The 18,127-nt window shown below is 35.9% G+C and overlaps 1 protein-coding gene and 1 pseudogene across 1 annotated transcript; one reads left to right on the top strand and one right to left on the bottom strand.

Moving 5' to 3' along the window:
• The first annotated feature begins 10,061 nt into the window (after nt 1-10,061).
• On the top strand, nt 10,062-10,965 carry LOC125282685 (olfactory receptor 4K3-like; annotated as a pseudogene).
• Nucleotides 10,966-16,413: 5,448 nt separating this feature from the next.
• LOC125282706 (olfactory receptor 4F6-like) lies at nt 16,414-17,355 on the bottom strand. Its single transcript, XM_048218379.2, has one exon. It carries the CDS (start codon nt 17,353-17,355, stop codon nt 16,414-16,416), a length of 942 nt encoding a protein of 313 aa, XP_048074336.1.
• Nucleotides 17,356-18,127: the final 772 nt, after the last annotated feature.

The following is an 18,127-nucleotide window of genomic DNA, read 5'->3' as shown; positions in this document are numbered from 1 at the left end:
GTTCATTGAAGGAGGAGAACAGAGGCCAATAAGAAATTATCGATGGCTCTTGTAGCATGATCCCACATAATATTCTTTGTTCCACTGATCTTTTCCACCATTTTTTTCTTTATTCTTCACAGTATAGTGTCTAGGAGCACAGGTTCTCTGAGTCAGGCTGCCTCAGTTTGAAATCTAGGTCTACCACTTAATAACTTTGTGATCTTGAGCCAACTGTTCACGTTCAGCCAAAAAATAAAAATAAGTTTATATGATAAATCACATGTGAATACACAAAGACTATGTATATTAGTTACTATTACTCTAAAATTACAGTTGTTTTCTATCTTTATGTGCTTCAGGAATATCATAGATCACTTATGACATAGGCTTCTCTGAATTACAAATCCAAATTATTCCCTCTTTTACCTAAAGAAACTAGAAAAATAAGAACAAAGCCCATGGTGTGTAGATAAAGATGAGAGCTGAAATAAATGACAGAGACACTGAAAAAAAAAAATGAAAGAAAATTAGTGAAACCAAGAGCTTGTTCTTTGAAAAGGTGAACAAAATTGATAAATCATTAACCAAAGTCATCAAAAGAAAAGGACCCAAATAAATAAAATCAAATATGAAAGTAAAGTAACAATGGACACCACATAGATACAAAGGATTATAAAATTAATATACCAACAAACTAGACAATCTAGAGGAAGTGGATAAATTGCTAGTAACACACAATCTTTCAAAACTGAACCAGGAAGAAATAGAAAATCTGAACAGAAATAGAAAAATCTGAAGAGCCACCAGCATTATTCACAAAACTAGGACAAATAATACAACACAAATCAATTATAAGTAATGAAATTAAATCAGAAAAAGAAAAAAACTACCAAAAAATAAAATTCCAGGAGCATATGGATTCACAGGTGAAATCTACCCAACATTTAAAGAAAAGTTAATACTTATTCTCCTCAAACTATTCAAAAAAATAGAAGAGGAAGGAAAGCTTCCCAATATATTTGAGGCCAGAATTACCTTGATACCAAACCCAGAAAAAGATACCATAAAAAAAGAAAACTACAGGCAAATATCCCTGATGAACACAGATGCAAAAATCTTCAACAAAATATTAACAAATTTCATATAGCAATATATTAAAAAAATCATTCACCACGATCAAGTGGGATTTATTCTGGGGATACAAGGGTGGTTTGATAGTCATATATAAATCAATGTCATATGCCACATCAATAACAAAAAGGATAAAAATCATATGACCACCTCGACAGATGCAAAAAAAGCATCTGACAAAATTCAACATCGATTCATGATAAAAACTCTCAACAAAATGGGATTAGAGGAAATATACCTCAACATAGTAAAGGCCATATATGAAAAACTCACAGCTACCTTCATACTCAATTGTAAAATATGGAGAGCTTTTCCTCTAAGATCAGGAACAAGTCAAGGATGTCCACTCTCAACATTTTCACTCAATACAGTACTGAAAGTCCTAGCCACAGCAATCAGACAAGAAAAAGAAATAAGCATCCCTATGAGTAAAGAAGTAAACTGTCACAATTTGCAGAAGACATGATATTATACATATAAAATCCTAAAAACTACAGCAAGTAATAAATGAATTCAGTAAAATGGCAGGACACAAAATCAATACCCAGAAATCGGTAGTGTTTCTATACACCAATAAAGTAGAGGAAAAAGAAATTTAAAAAACCAGATCATTTACAATTGCACCAAAAAGAATAAATTACCTAGGAATAAACTTAACCAAAGAGGTGAAAGACCTGTACTCCAAAAACTATAAAACTGAGGAAAGAAACTGAAAGATATTCCATCAATGCCATCCCTATCAAAATACCACCAGCATTATTCACAAAACTAGGACAATTAATGTAAAAATTTTACAGATCACAGAAGACCCTGAATATTTAAGCAATCCTGAGAAAGAAGAACAAAGCTGGAGATATCATAATCCCAGATTTCAAAATATACTACAAAGCTGGAGTAATCAAAACAGTATGGTTTGGTACAAAAACAGACACATTGATCAGTCTAACAGAACAAAGAGCTCAGAACAAACCCACACTTACATGGCCAATGAATCTATGACAAAGGAGGCAAGAATAAGCAATGGGGAAAAGACAGTCTCTTCAATAAACGGTGCTGGGAAAACCAGAGAGATATGTGCAAAAAATAAGACTGGGGACCAGCTTCTTACATGCTACACAAAAAATAAACTCAACATGGATTAAACACCTAAATGTGAGACCTGAAACCATAAAAATCCCAGAACACAGGCAACAATTTCTCTGATATCAGCCACAGCAACATTTTTCTAGATATCTCTCCTCAGGCAAGGAAAACAAAAGCAAAAATAGACTATTGAGATTACACCAAAATAAAAAGCTTTTGCACAGTGAAGGAAACAATCAACAAAACAAAAAGACAACCTATGGAATAGGAGAAGGTATTTGCAAATGATATATCCCGTAAGGGTTTAATATCCAAAATATATAAGGAACTCATACAACTCAACACACAAAAAGACCCAAATAACTCAATTAAAAAATGGGCAGAAGCCCTGAATAGACATTATTCCAAAAAAGGCATACAGATGGCCAACAGACACATGAAAAAGATGCTCAACATCACTAATCATCAGGGAAATGAAAATTAAAACCACAATGAGATATTACCTCATACCTGTTGGAATAACTGGAATAAAAAAGACAAGAAACACCAAGTGTTGGCAATGATGTAGAGAAAAAGGAACCATTGTACACTGTTGGTGGGAATGCAAATTGGCACAGCCACTGTGGAGGTTCCTCAAAAAATTAAAAATAGAAATATCATATGATTCAATAATTTTACTACTGGGTTTTACCTCCCAAAAATGAAAACACCTATTTGAAAAGATATATGCACTCCTAAATTTATCACAGCATTATTTTATAATATCCAAGATATGGAAGCAATCTACAGATCGATCGATCTATATCTATCTATCTATCTATCTATCTATCTATCTATCTATCTAATGGAATATTAATCATAAAAAAGAATGAGATCTTGCCATTTGTGGCACCTGTGATGGACCTAGAGGGTATTATGTAAAGTGAAATAAATCTGACTGAGAAAGTCAAATACCATATGATTTCACTTATACATGAAATCTGAAAAGCAAAACAAACAAAAAGCAGAATAAACCTATAAATACAGAGAACAAAGTCATAATTACTGTGGGGTAGGGGACAAAATGGTGAAGAGGAGTCAGAGATACAGGCTTCCAGTGATAGAATGAATGACATGGGAATAAGTGGCACAGCATAGGAAATATAGTCAATGGTACTGTAATAGTGTTGTGTTGTGACAGATGGTAGCTACATTTGTGGTAAGCATAGCATAATATAAAGAGAAATTGAATCACTATGCTGTACATATGAAACTAATGTAATATTGTGTGTCAAATATACTCAAATAAAAAACACTAAATAATAAATTATTCCCCCTTTCACTCTCTCACAACACGGTATACCTTTTCTTCCCCAGAAATTATAATTTTCAGTTATTTCTTTATATAAGTATTTGTTTGATATCTGATCTTCCCTCGAAACTCAAAGTTCTTGTCCATAGTTTAGTCAACCTAATATTCCCAATGCTAGGACCACTGCCTTGCACATTGTGGACACATGACATAGCATTTGCTCTCCTCAGTGACCTCAAAAATGTGCATATATGTTGCCTTTCCCTCCTTCCCTGTCTCATCTCCTTTTTTCTGTCATTTCTACCTCCAGAGATCCCCTTCTCACATAAACTAGCTACATACAAGTCTTCTATTCAAGCTCCTCTTTGGGAGAAGGAAACTTAAACTAAGACAGAGTCCAGAGGTGGGAAGCCAAAGGTGAAGTGTTGGAAGGAGACAACGTGCCTGCGAGAGACACAAAGGACCTACACAACCACCCACATTGGGCCCTTGGTTGTATGGCAGAGGCAAAGACAATCATTGTCATAGATCCTTCAGCAAGAGAGAAAGCAAGGAAGGCAAGAGTGAATATCTGCTGTGATATATAAACCAAATCTAGTACACTATTATCACCATTTTACATACTGTGCATTTCTTTGTTTACCTGAACTACTTTGGTTGGATACTGTCTAGAAATACACACACACACACACACACACACACACACACACACACACAAATATTAAGCTAATAAAAGAATCCCATTTTAGATACAAAAATATGAGGCTCAGAGTTTGTAACTTGACTAAGTTCCCATAGTTTATAACAGATAGAGCTAAATTTCAGACTACATTTGCCTGTCTTTAAAGCCTGGGCTCTCTGGTTTATACCATTCACTATCCTCTTTCATGCACTATGCTAATAGGGTCCTCACTATTTGAAATTACACTGCTTACTCCCTATATCTTTGGAAAGGCTATCTACCATTCAGTCAAATTTGGCATATTCCATATTACTTTTCACCAATCTGTGCTGCCCATGTTGGTCTTTTAATCCTTTGAAATATGTAGCCCTTAATTATATACTACCTTCTGCTGTTCATTGTTTTATTACTCTAATATTTATTACTGTAATAGTACATTCTTTAAGGTAAGGGATCTTACCTATATGTATTTACATCTAGCATTTCTTCTAAGACATAACTCAGTCTCTTCCGTGGGTAGATTGCTAGAAGATGATGGCTAGAAAATGACAGGCACCAAGCAGGTGGTATTCCACCAAAGAAAACTTTGCTTTGAAAACAGCAGGTTAAAGAAATCATAACCTTATATATCCCAAGCTTCCAGAAGTTGAGGTTAGACAAAAGATAATCATTAGCAACACAGAAAGCATCATCTCTTTAGGGCCTACAAAGAGATCATCAAAATGGTACTGTTAAAAATGTGGGAAGTGGAGCCCATTCATAACTATACCACTTAACTCTTACCTCCTCATTACCCTTGCACAACAATTCTTAGCTCATAGATATCTTGACCTTATTTATAATTATATTAATCAGGGTGGGGTTTTCAGTGTTTTATTCTCATTATAATTGAACAGGAGCCCCATTGCCTAGAAGCTGGAGAAATATACAAGTACATTTTAAAGCCATTGAAATTATTAATCTAGTTGGCTATCCAAACTACTTAGACCAAAAACCAAAGACAAACAAAAGATGGTACTTCTCAAATTTTTGTGAGAGAAACAACTTAGACTCGTTTTAAGTTGCCTTGATAATTTCTAGTTTTCTTTCAAACAAGCAATTGATACAAAAGACAATAAACCAAAATTAAAAAAAAAACAAAGTTTTTAATTGCCTCTATGTTACTTCATAGAAGCCCATCTGAACTTAGGTGGCCAGCACAAACTGAAAATTATGAGCTGTCTGCTGATTAGGGATCCCAATGCCACTAGCCTATTGCTCTTTACACTATCAGTCTGGGAGAAGACCCAGGCCAGCATTCAAGAAAATTTCTATTTGTATAAGTAAATTCCTTTTTGTGCAATAATTACTTAACTCCAAATTATAATTCTTGTTGAGTCAGTGGTCTTAGAATAGTCCTTTCTAACATAATCCAGCATTCTGATTTAAGACATGAATGTCTTCATCTTTTTCCTAACATCCCCTAGATAAATACCTATGGATGCCTTTTTAAATTGGCAACAACTCATTTGCATACATAATTATTTAAACGTCACCTCCCTCCTCCACCTTGAACATTAATGAATAATATAAATCCAACAGGCATTGTTCAGGTTTTTAGTCTTTTTGAGTTGTGTGCACGTGTCTTACCTCTCATACCTGAGCTTCTACTGTTTGGTTACTTGGCTTGCTCCTATCAGGCAGTTATTCAAGTTTTTATCATCATTCTCATGCAATGTGGCTAGTGCATTTCTGACCACTACCTAAATCATCTGGCTTCTAAAGGGACTAGAACTAAATGGCAATTTCATTCTAAAATAATACTTTTCTTTAAAAAAAAAAAAGGTAGCCAAAGAAATGTTTTAAAACTGTACTTAACTTCCATCATTGGAAATTTTATGATTGTACTGACCAGGTCTGTCTTTGATCTTGACAAAAGGCACACTTTCAGGTGATATTCTCAATTCAGAGAAACTCAGAAATTAAGAGGTCCCATGGGAACATAGCATAGGTAGTTTCCTCCTCCAGAGGCTATTCTCTACAGTGAATATAAGCTTCACACTCTTACATGAATACTGGTCACGACTGAAAATGGATTATTTGTTTTGCTGCAATATGATTTTATTTCAGATTCTAGTTAGAATGTAAACTGTGCTTTATCCATGGGAAAAAATTTGATCAAATACGGTGTTCCTCTGGGAAGAAGTTACAGTCTATACTCCGTAAGTTTCTTAACTGCTCCCTAATTCCCTTCCTCTATCACATTTAAGACACTTTCATAATGTTTTAATATCATATTTCCATACATACTAACTGGGATGGCATGGAATTTCTGCACAGCTTCCAGAAATATCAAGGGTTTCTTCACCCAGCTACATCTTGGGACTTTTGGGCTCCCCATAGCATCAGAAAGAATGCCTTCTATTCAGTGTCACCCCTCCCTAAATACCCTGGTTGAGGAAGCATTTGTGTTCTCATAGCACCAAGTCAGCATGGTCTACAGTTTTTCTGGATTACGGGACTGTTCCAGACACAGATATGTAGGCATAATTAACAGAAATTTCCAAACATGGAGAAAATTGGTTGTTAATAATTAAGCTCAGGAAAAAAACTGATAGAAAATATGGAATGAACTCTCTCAAAAGTTTTAACAGTCAACAGCTACCATGGGGATGAAATTATGCTTTTGGAAATGAACAGAAGGAAATGCAGAATGGTACCAAAGTCAGAGAAGGACTAAAGTCAGAGACCTTGAGTGTACACCCCAGTCACACTAGTTCTCTGCTCTGAGACTTCTATAAGGTTACACTGGGCGTCAGCCTCAGACTAATAAGACCTGTTTCATGGGATTATTGTGGAGATTAAATTAGACAATGTGAGTGAAAGTTTCTGGTACACAGTGGGTATTCAGGGGAGGAAGAGGGAGACATAGAAAGAAACAGGGAGATTAGTTTCCACACCACCTGAAACTAGTAGCTCAAAAAACAAAAATAGGAATTTTCTCATTTTCTTCCTTTCTTTCCTTCTTTTTTTCCCCTAAGTTTTGATTCTCTTTGGGTAGGTCTACTTTAAGTCATTTGATTTTTAAATTATACTCTTGGAATCGGGAGATTTAACTCCCCCATTTAGGACACGCTTGAAAATAAATTATAACAGTATTATTGATATGACTATTAATATACTTAATTTAGCAGTAATATTGCCTTTTGTAATTCAACTAAAATAATATTAACAACTTTTAAGGCAAGTATTAAGTGAGAAAACATAAATAAGTTTTTATTTCTTTGGTGTAACCTACAGCACCTACAGACTGTTTCTTTTTCATCTGCAGTGTTCAAAAGTGATCAGAGTACGCAGTAAAAATAAACTCAATAAATTCTTCTTGACCATATTAGAAGAAGTTAAAAGGCCCTCCTATATTTAGTACTTTCTAGTCATTTTCATCACTGGTATCTGACCACCTTTGTAGATTTAAACAATAATATCAACAACACATTAATTATAGACAGAGGTGAGGGTAACAGCTAAATTAGAGGAAACTTGAAGCAGTTAGTGCCAAGAGCAAAAACAGAATATTACAGATACAGAGAATACTTTTCTTATAGCTACTGACCATTTATATTTCTTATGTCAATTACCTCTTCATAGGACATGTATTCTTATAAAGAGTTTTATTATTTTTCTTGATTCATAGAAATGCTATTTCTTCTCAACTGAACTAAACTTTTCTCTACACCAACATTCTTTCCAGGAGCTTACTCCAAATAGACTCTATTAACTGTGTTATTTTGGGCATTTACCTTTTAACTCAACTTTTCAGCAGTAAAATGAGTATGATTGTCCTCACGGCTATGAAACAATTATTAAAAATGTTCATCATAGCTCTGAGTTATAGAGAAAAGGAAAACAACACTGCAGAGCTGGTCTCCAATTTTCACAGAGGGCTACGAACACCAGTCATCAAGAACTAGTAGTGGCTGCTGGAGACAACTGAGCCACTGTGCAAAGCCCTTCTGATAAACACAGTTTCAAAAGAAAGTGGCAGAAGCAGATGGCAAAAAAAAAGAAGGAAAAAGGAAACTGGGAAGAGAGAAATGCAAAAAGGAAAAGAGAGAAAGAATATGAATCTATTTTCTAGCTTGATAGGATTATTCGATTTTTAAATTAATTAATTTAAACAGCAAAAATAACAAGTTCAAAGGCAAACTTAAAATTTCTCTACCTTGTTTGATAAGACATCTAATTAATTTGTATTTGCCATTTACTTTGCTATTGCAAAAGTCTTCTGCCAAAGATTTTCTTTTCTTGTTCTTCCTGGAACATCTTTCAAAAATCATGACTTCTTAGGCTAAAGCAAATGAGACTGAACAGAAATGGCTTCCAATGGATATTGGGAAATGAAGGAATTTGCCTAACTCTGAAACTCTCATTTGTAATTCAAAAAAATATTTTCCTCTGGTAGCTTGATGCAGAGTCTCTCCCAGAGTTAGTTACAGACTTTGGATCATTTTAGTCCATGCGGAGATTTCCAGATTTTAGTTTCTCAGAAGCCATCTTGCTTGGAATTGGAAACCTAACAGCAGATTGTGTATTCGATGGTCTTATACTATGTCTGGCACAATGGCTTCCAAACACATTTTAGAGTTTGATACTCAAAACCAAACTTCAGGATGCACTATGGCTGAGGTATACTTCAGGCTGTAAGTAATTTCTTACAGGTTACATAAGCTTTGAATTTCATGAACAGAGAACAATTTCTTCCTGTTGCTCATGATTCATCCTTTCTTTACGCCTGGAACATTTATTCTTTAATGATTTTTAACTACCTTCTTTTTGATAGTTTATCTCCTCTTGTACTTAGTTAACTATGTTCATTAGTCAAAAAGTTTTGTCTTTTGTCAAAAATAGTATTACTATCTCTTTTTAAAAACTTATTCATCTATTTATTCATTAAAAAAATTAACCTTCAATAATGTGTTAAACATTGTCTCCATTTTTCCAATTTATAAATAGAAACTATTTTTCTAACATGCATGCCTTACACAATAAAATATCATTTTAAAAAATATTATTTTACGTCAGGTCTATAGTATTGAAGTGATCGTAATTCTTTTTTTAAAAAAAAGATTTTATTTTAAAGTAATTTCTATACCCACCGTGGGGCTTGAACTTATAAACCCAAGGTCAGGAGTTGCATACTCTACTGACTGAGCCAGCCAGGCACACCAAATTGATCATAATTCTTGATTCATAACATAGTCTCACTATTTTTGCAAGCCCATTTTGTGTTTCTTTGCTTATTTATTTAATGATAAAATTATGCTGATAAAAACATGACCCAAAGATCTAATACAAGATCTAAACAGTTGTTAATAACATACACTGCTTATGTGCTCATCTCTATGATGACCTTTCGCCTCCCCTTACTTGAGGTTATTTACATTGTACATCTTCTCTTTCTGCATATAGTTTTATCACTTATCTGAGTTCCTGCAATGTATACTGTTATTTTTCTATTGCTTTTCATTTTATAAAAATTGTACTGAGTGGATCCATTTTGGACTCCTTTTCCTTCATTACTATGTCTAAGATATATCTATATCATTTTATAATTGTAATTTTTATGGTTCTGAATAACATTCCATTGTCTTGTTTATGGGGATTATTATATTTCTCTTTATATACATACATAAGAGTTTATCTTGGGTATGGAATTGGGAGTGAAACTGATGAACCACAGAATTTGTGAATATTGAGCTTTACAAGATAAGGCCAAGATTTTTCTAGACTGATTATATTAGTATACACTTTCATCAGCAATGTAGAAGAAATCTTCTTGATTCACATACTGTTTATTCAGAAAATCTAATTTCCTGTCTTTTCTTCAGATAAATTTAGAACAAACTGGACTAAATGGAAGAAGTAAACCAGTCTGTGGTGTCTGAATTTGTTATTTTGGGGCTTTGTAGTTCATGGGAGCTCCAGGCCTTCCTACTAGTGATATTTTCTTCACTTTATTTGATCACCATTTTAGGCAACATCTGCATTGTGCTCCTAATTATTGCTGACCTTCATCTTCACTCCCCTATGTACTTCCTGTTAGCCAATCTTTCATTCACTGATTTCTGCCTTTCCTCAGTCACTACCCCTAAAATGATCACAGACTTTCTCAAGGAAAACAAGACCATCTCTTTTGAAGGCTGCATGTGTCAGATTTTCTTTGGACATTTCTTTGGAGGGGGTGAGATGGTGCTACTTGTGTCAATGGCCTATGACAGTTACGTGGCCATCTGCAAACCACTTCACTACTTCAGCATCATGAACAGGCAAATGTGCATTGGGTTAGTGATGACATCATGGATCATTGGGTTTGTGCATTCAATAAGCCAACTAGCCATGATTATAAGGCTGCCCTTCTGTAGACCGAGGGAATTGGATAGCTTTTTCTGTGATATTCCATTGGTGATCAAGTTGGCCTGCATAGACACCTCTGTTTTAGAAATGTGGATAAATGCTGACAGTGGGGTACTGGCAACCATCTGCTTCATTCTGTTGCTAATCTCTTACTCTTATATTCTGCTTTCCATCTGCCTTCACTCTAAGGATGGGGCATCCAAGGCTCTCTCCACCTGCACTGCCCACATTACAGTGGTAGTGTATCTTCAGGCCTTGCATCTTTATCTACCTGTGGCCACTCAGCATCACCTGGGTGGACAAGTTTCTTGCTGTATTTTATGCTGTCATCACATCTCTCCTAAATCCAGCCATTTATACTCTAAGGAACAAAGAAATTAAAAATGCCATCAAGAGACTATGATGTCGGCATATGGATTTCTGTATTTCAGGGTCTCACAGTATCAGAATGTCCACTGTAGGATCTCTAAATTAGCCATGCCTGTCCTGTTGCTTGGGACTGGGAAGCATTCCCCAATTCACATATGGTAATCATGTGTATCTCTAGTAAAACTTTTATGCCAATTCTATCATATTCCATAATCATTTGTTGATCATGGAATGCAAAATGATTTCCTGTCTGGAAAATTTGGCAAATCTCTACGACTATGATTTTGGTTGTGCTCAAGAATGACTTAAAATTAATAACAAGTTAATGTTACTTACTAGTATTAGTGCTGCTACTTCAACACCTTATCTTAAAGTTTTCTATTATGCTAAGCATTTCTTTGAGCAAAGCATTTCACATAGATCTCTAAATTTTGGTCAATAGGTCAGTGTATTGAATGTTGCTCTTTATATTTATAAATGGATACTTAGTCTCTCAGTTGATATTTTAGCTACCTTATCTGGAGAGACAGCTGTAAAGATAATAATTAAGTATTCCCTATCATACTCAGAAAAGAAATGAATCATAGTTATAATCTGATGAGAGTATTGTCCCCTCAACCTCATATTTTAGTCATTTGTGAAACAGTGTAATTACCTTCAGAACATGTGCTAAATTAAATACAAACATGGATATACTAACGACCTTTGGGGATTTTACTTCTTTCTATTTGTAAATGGGTTAGAAAGTTCATTATCTTTTTTCAGATAAAAATAGGGAAAAGTGTTCTGAAAGTGAGGCCCAAAAGTCTGATTTTAGAGTAAATTATCCATTTAATTCACTTCAGTGTTCAGATGGCCTGTAAGCAATCGGATTATATACAAAGTTTGTGAACTGTTCGTTATTACTACATACAACATAACTGAAGAGGAATGGAAGCAGAATGTTCAGCTTTAGCCCAGAAGGCTGATCTGAAGCTTGCGTAGCTCCAATAAGGATCAAATATGTGCCAGTTGCTTCAGTTTTAAAAGGTCTCATGACTGCCTGTACATCTCACCAATAGTTAAAATTACCGTAAAACACCATAGAAGTCTCGCAAAAGTAGTTTAGGAGTAGAAATTTGAAGAAAACATTTGTGATCTAACACTCCTTGCATGTTCCCTCTGCCTTGAACACCAAGCATATAACCACCAGCTTCACACAGCAGAAGTGCAGCCCTTTCTGCCCATGGGTCCTACCCCCGTGCTGTAACAAAAGCACATTTTGAGAGCTTGTTTGGAGGTTCTAGCAGGGGAGCGCAGCTACTCCTATACACTTGACTGAAGAATGGTTCTCCTCTATCAGGGAAGGTCGTCCTCTTCACCCGAGTGCACAGCTTTGGGAGGGTTGCACATGGAGCAGTGAGGGAGGAAGGGGACACCCGCCTAGCCAGCCAGATCAGCTGAATCAACCCTGGAGATCAATGGGGTGACAGATGTCGCAGCCAGATCACCCTCACATCCCCAAAGCATCTTTTTGCACCAAAACATCTCAAGAATTCTTTCTTGACCATGCCCTGGAGGCCCCACATCAATAACTTTCTTAAGAATTCTTCCCACTGTATGCTTCAAAAAGGTATGCAAATTTACATCTCCTTATCTGAAATCCCTGGACCAGACATACTTCAAAGTTCCTGTTACTGTTTTTAAGTGATGAATTAAGGAGAAATTTTATTTCCAAGCTCATCAAAGATTATTACAAACACAAAACATCCTTTCCAAAGTGTCCCAAATAAAATCAAAGGCACATCATCAAAGTAAAACACTTGTGACATTAAGAATTCATTTAGGTTGTCATATTTTCACATTACTTTGTGTTTAATCATTTGCATGTTTTGATGGTCACATTAAAACATTTATTTATTTATTTTATTTTTATTTTTTAAGATTTTATTTATTTATTTGACAGAGATAGAGACAGCCAGCGAGAGAGGGAACACAAGCAGGGGGAGTGGGAGAGGAAGAAACAGGCTCATAGCGGAGGAGCCTGATGTGTGGCTCGATCCCATAACGCCGGGATCACACCCTGAGCCGAGGGCAGACGCTTAACCGCTGTACCACCCAGGCGCCCCACATTAAAACATTTTTTTAAAGACATGAAATAATGTAGTATTTTTTTTTAAGTATAACCACAACTGTAAAGTAGAGGAACTTAAGAAGACAGAGACAAGTCTGCTTTGTACACAGGATGAGGTAATCTAATACCCAACACAACATGAATCTTTCCAAACAAGTTTGCTAAGACGCAGCTCCCTTAGTGTTACAAATAAAACAATCTTCTCATTTAAAAAAAAATCAAGACATGATTTGATTAATAAAGCCTATTCTTCCCCCAGTTTTGTACTTGCTTGTCTTCATTTAGAAACTGTAAATTCATGAAAAAAGAACAAGTTTTGTTAGGGTATAAAAACTTTAGGAACAACAAATTACAAATATTCAACTTTTTAACAGACAAAAATGTTTCCTTCCCAAAATGGAAACATCCAGTAAATAAAACAAACATAATATTCTGGGTATAAAAACACTAGTAATTCCTTTATGAAAGGGGTGTATTAGGCGGTATCATTTTTTTTTTCTTAAAGAATCTCATGACTACTTGTACACATGGGGCTCGAACTCACCACCCTGAAATCAAGACCTGAGCTGAGATCAAGAGTCAAACACTTAACAGACTAAGCCACCAGGTGCCCCAAACTTTTGTTGATCTTAAATATAAAACACTTTACCAAAAGAATCAGGCCATTATTATTTAAAGTGTACTCCTTCATCCAGTTTCCTTATCTGAGTACAAACTCATCAATTTCTGTAGAATTTTGACTACAGGACCAAAGCCACAGGAAAGGTCTAAAATATATGAAAGTCATTTGGCTGGAGAAAAGCGTTTTCTTGAGACTTGAAGGCATTCATCGCTTTGCACTGAAAAGCATTCCTCAGCAAACTTCTCCTCTACAGCCTTTAGAATAAGGCACAGGATCTGGGCTCTCGGAAGACATTGCTTCCAGCTGGAACACTTACCAGCAGGGCATCCTTGCAGGCATTCTGCATGCGATACTGCTCCAGCTCTGCTGCTGCCTGGGAGACCTTGATCCTCCCCACGCTGGCCTCCAGCAGTTGCTGCCCCACCCAGTGCTGCAGGCGAGCACGCAATCCTGGCCCTCAAGACAGGCGGTGGCAATGGGCTCCAAGGGCCAAGGGCCAGGCCGAGGAGTAGGCTCCAATTTCATACTGTTTTTTAAAAGCAACATGGTCTTGTGTACTTTGTAACATCCCCAAATAGAGCACCTGAAACATGAACCCTTATTTACAATAATTATTATTTCTGTGTGTGCGTGTGTGTATATGTTCTTAGTTTTTTTGTGTCTTTTATATCTCTGTACCTCAGTCTGGATGCTATCTGTTGACTTGTTTTTGAGTCCACTGATTCTTCTGTGTTCACTGTTTGTGAGCCCACTTAAATTCATAGCTTTATGTTGCTTTTTCAGTTCTAAAATATCATTTGGGTCTTCCTTAGATATTCCATTTCTCTGTTAAAATTTTTATTGTTTTCTCCACTTTTTTCAACTCTTTAAGTTCTTCTTTAAAATAGTGATTTTATACTCTACTAATTTTAACAATTGAGCCCTCTGTGTTCTTCTTTTAACTATTTTCCCCTTAATTATGAGGCATATATCCCTGCTTCTTTGCATGTTCCTATTTTATGTGTTTTAGGCATTGTGTATAAAAAATCTTATAGATTTGACATTATATATTCCTCCAGAAACTCCTTACTGTTTCGTCTATCAGGCATAAAAAGTTAAAGTGTAATCACCTCACTCCAATCAAGTACTGAGCTTCTTTGAATCGGATTGTAGTTTTTAAAAGACTTAGTATACATCTGGTTTACACCTCCTTCTTGGATATATCCCTTCCAAATTTTAATTATGATTCTAATGGATCTCTTGCTTCTCAATCTGAAAGATTTTAGGTGATTCAGTTTTGCCCTTCAAAATTTTTAAGATTTTTTATTTTTAAGGGATCTCTATACCCAAATGTGGGGCTCAAACTCAATCCTGAGATCAAGGGTCACAGGCTCTGAAGCTGAGCCAGCCAGGTGCCCTGTCCTTCAGAATTTTTGAGCTTAGAACTTTAGTCTTCTCCCTTTTTCTACTAGACTCAAGAATATGGCAGATTCCTCACTCAGAAATCTATCTTAATGTTTGTCCTTTTCAATTTAATGTACCCAGTAAGAATCCATTGCAAACATAAATATTAAGCAACAATACAGGAAAAATGTAAAATATTACTGATTGTATAACCAGAAAGAATTGCAAATACTCAGGATGTAGAGGCCTTTCATAGTCTAGCAGTGAATTTGGCTTGGTTTTCTTGTTATCAAACCAAAACATACATTAAATTAGTTTAGCAATTTCTACAGATTCTGCACACACACGCGCGCACACACATATACTTGAGACCCATAGCTTGAGCTTAAGAAAAGAGTTATACAAGACCTGTTACTAGAGGAAAAACTGTCAACAAACAATGTGGACAAAGTAATTGCTCAATAATGATATCAATCATAAAAGATCAGATTAGTATCTATTTGACATTTAAAGAATATCTGCTTATTGAGTCATAGACATTAAGTCAGAAGTTCAAAAATTGTGCAATAAGATATGTAAATCTGTATAATATAAATATTAGATATGTATAATAAAGATTATATATGTATGCATGTGTGTGTATATACATATATACGTGTGTGTGTGTGTGTGTGTGTATATATATATATATATATATATATATATATATATATATATATATAATTTCCCTGCCCTAGGCCAACTGGAGGTGGCTTCAGTCCATGGAATTGAGGTAAGCAAGGGTGAGAGTAATAGACATAGGCCAAATACATGAAACATGCTATCTCTGAGGCTCTCCTTCTTGTTTTCCCACCTATGTATCTCAATCTTTCCTTATTACTTCTATCTACCTCACTCTCCCTCTTTGTTCCTTTTTCCTCCAGAGTTTAAATCATCTCTCATATATTTTTTCTTTCAGAAAAAATAAAATTGAATTATTCATATCCCGGGTTTAAATTGAAGGAAAGCTGTATATTTCATAGTTCCCTCAAAAGTTTCTATATATTAGCTCTAAATTGATCAGTTTGAATCCAGACGGTCTAATTAATGTCTGAGGTCATACTTTCAGCAGATTCTAAGTCTATAATCTGTGCTTTTTTATCAACTTCCCATAAACTTTTCTTGGGAAAAGTTGTCAAACAACTTGTTAAATAGAGAATTAACTGATAGTTCCATATACTTTCATAATTAGTGATCTATTCTGAATATTAAAAAATGGTGACTTTAGAAAAAAACAGCCTCAAATTTTGTATAGTTATTTAAGAATCTGTATTAGTTGAAGTTGTTTGAAAATGCAAAGAGTAATTTGTGCTCCTGTGAGTTATTTAGGAGATCATTCTCAAACTCGGGAGTTGACTACGCAGCCTCTTCATTGCCATCTTCATGTCCTTGTTCCTCAATGTGTAGATAACAGGATTCAGAATGGGTGTAATCATAAAGTCCAAAATGGCAAGAAATTTATCCACTGAGATGGTGGGAAATGGCCACACATAAACAAAGATGCATGGTCCAAAGAACAAAATCACCACGGTGATGTGAGTTGACAGAGTAGAAAAGGCCTTAGACAAACCACCACGTATGGAACGTTTCCACACAGTGACTAGGATGAAGATATAGGACATAAGTAATAAGAAGAAGGTGCCCATGGAAATGAACCCACTGATGGCAATAACCACGAATTCCATTCCGTAGGTGTCTGTGCAGGCAAGTCTGATAAACCAAGGAAGGTCACAGTAAAAGCTATCTATCTCATTAGGACCACAAAAAGGCAAGTGGCCAACAAAAGCTAACTGGGCCACCGAATGAATGAAGCCAATAGCCCAAGCACCAGACAGAAGTAAAATGCACATCTGTGGGCTCATGATAGTCAGGTAGTGGAGGGGCTTACATATGGCCACATATCGGTCCAGGGCCATGGCAACAAGCAGCACCATCTCTGATCCACCCAGGACATGAAGGGCGAATATCTGGATGACACATCCCTGAAAGGATATGGTTTTGTCCCCAGAGTACAGGTCATGAATCATCTTAGGTACCGTCAAGGTAGAAAAACACAAATCAATGAATGAGAGATTAGCTAAAAGGAAGTACATGGGAGAACGTAAGTAAGGGTCAAAGGTCACTACAAACACAACAAGGAAGTTTCCCACAACAATTGTTACATAAAACACTGTAGAGAAGGCAAGGAGAAAATGCTGCACTGGTCTAGAGGTAGAAAGTCCCAGCAACACAAATTCAGACACTGGAGAGTAATTTGATTTATTCATTGACTTTGTGTTACCTGAAAGGGACAAATAAAAATAATTATAAAGGGATGCACCAGAGCTATTGAAAGAAACAGATGTCATTGAGTTTCAAATTCTGACACTAAAGAAAAAACTTCACTCTTGTCACAAAAGTCCCTTGAAAAAGTCATAGAAAGTTTATTCATTCAATAAATGTTGATTAAGCAGCTATCATGAAGACCTACATACTTGGCACTGTGCCACATTCTGGGGAATACTATTGTACAGAGTCCCTCATGTCAAGAAGGAGCATGTGTCAAGCAATGATGCAAGCAGTTAAGGGACTGTAGCTAGGAGATATCGCCAGGACCAATGTCAGCTGACACCCCAGAACTGATAAGGAGCAAAACCAGAGGAGGTCTGCAGAGACCCCAAACTGATTAAATCCCTTTAAAAACTGAAGGATCTTGGCAATAAGCTGTCAGACTCTTCAGACCTGACCCCACTATGTCTGACCACTTAAGAAAAGGCAACTGCCATGAAACGCTCTGCCCGACTGATCTCTGAACAGAATGGAGATCCTTCACTGCTTGAACTTGAAGCAGTAAGTGGCCAGAGTTGACCCAGAGGAGAGGGAGGTCTTAACTCAATTGTGCACCCACAGACTGACTTTGAGTTTGGTTCGTCAACTTCCTACACCCTTCTGTTATCTTTTTTGTTGTGTGGCTTGTCTTCTGTCCTGCTCTGTGTGCTGTGTAAAAAGCCAAGTTTAATCGCATGGTGAAATGTCATTGAGTTTGGAATCCTGAACCTG

Source organism: Ursus arctos, unplaced genomic scaffold, assembly GCF_023065955.2.
Source record: "Ursus arctos isolate Adak ecotype North America unplaced genomic scaffold, UrsArc2.0 scaffold_33, whole genome shotgun sequence".
Classification (NCBI taxonomy): Eukaryota; Metazoa; Chordata; class Mammalia; order Carnivora; family Ursidae; genus Ursus; species Ursus arctos.
Note: the sequence above shows the minus strand (reverse complement) of the source record. Positions and strands in the feature narration are given on the sequence as shown.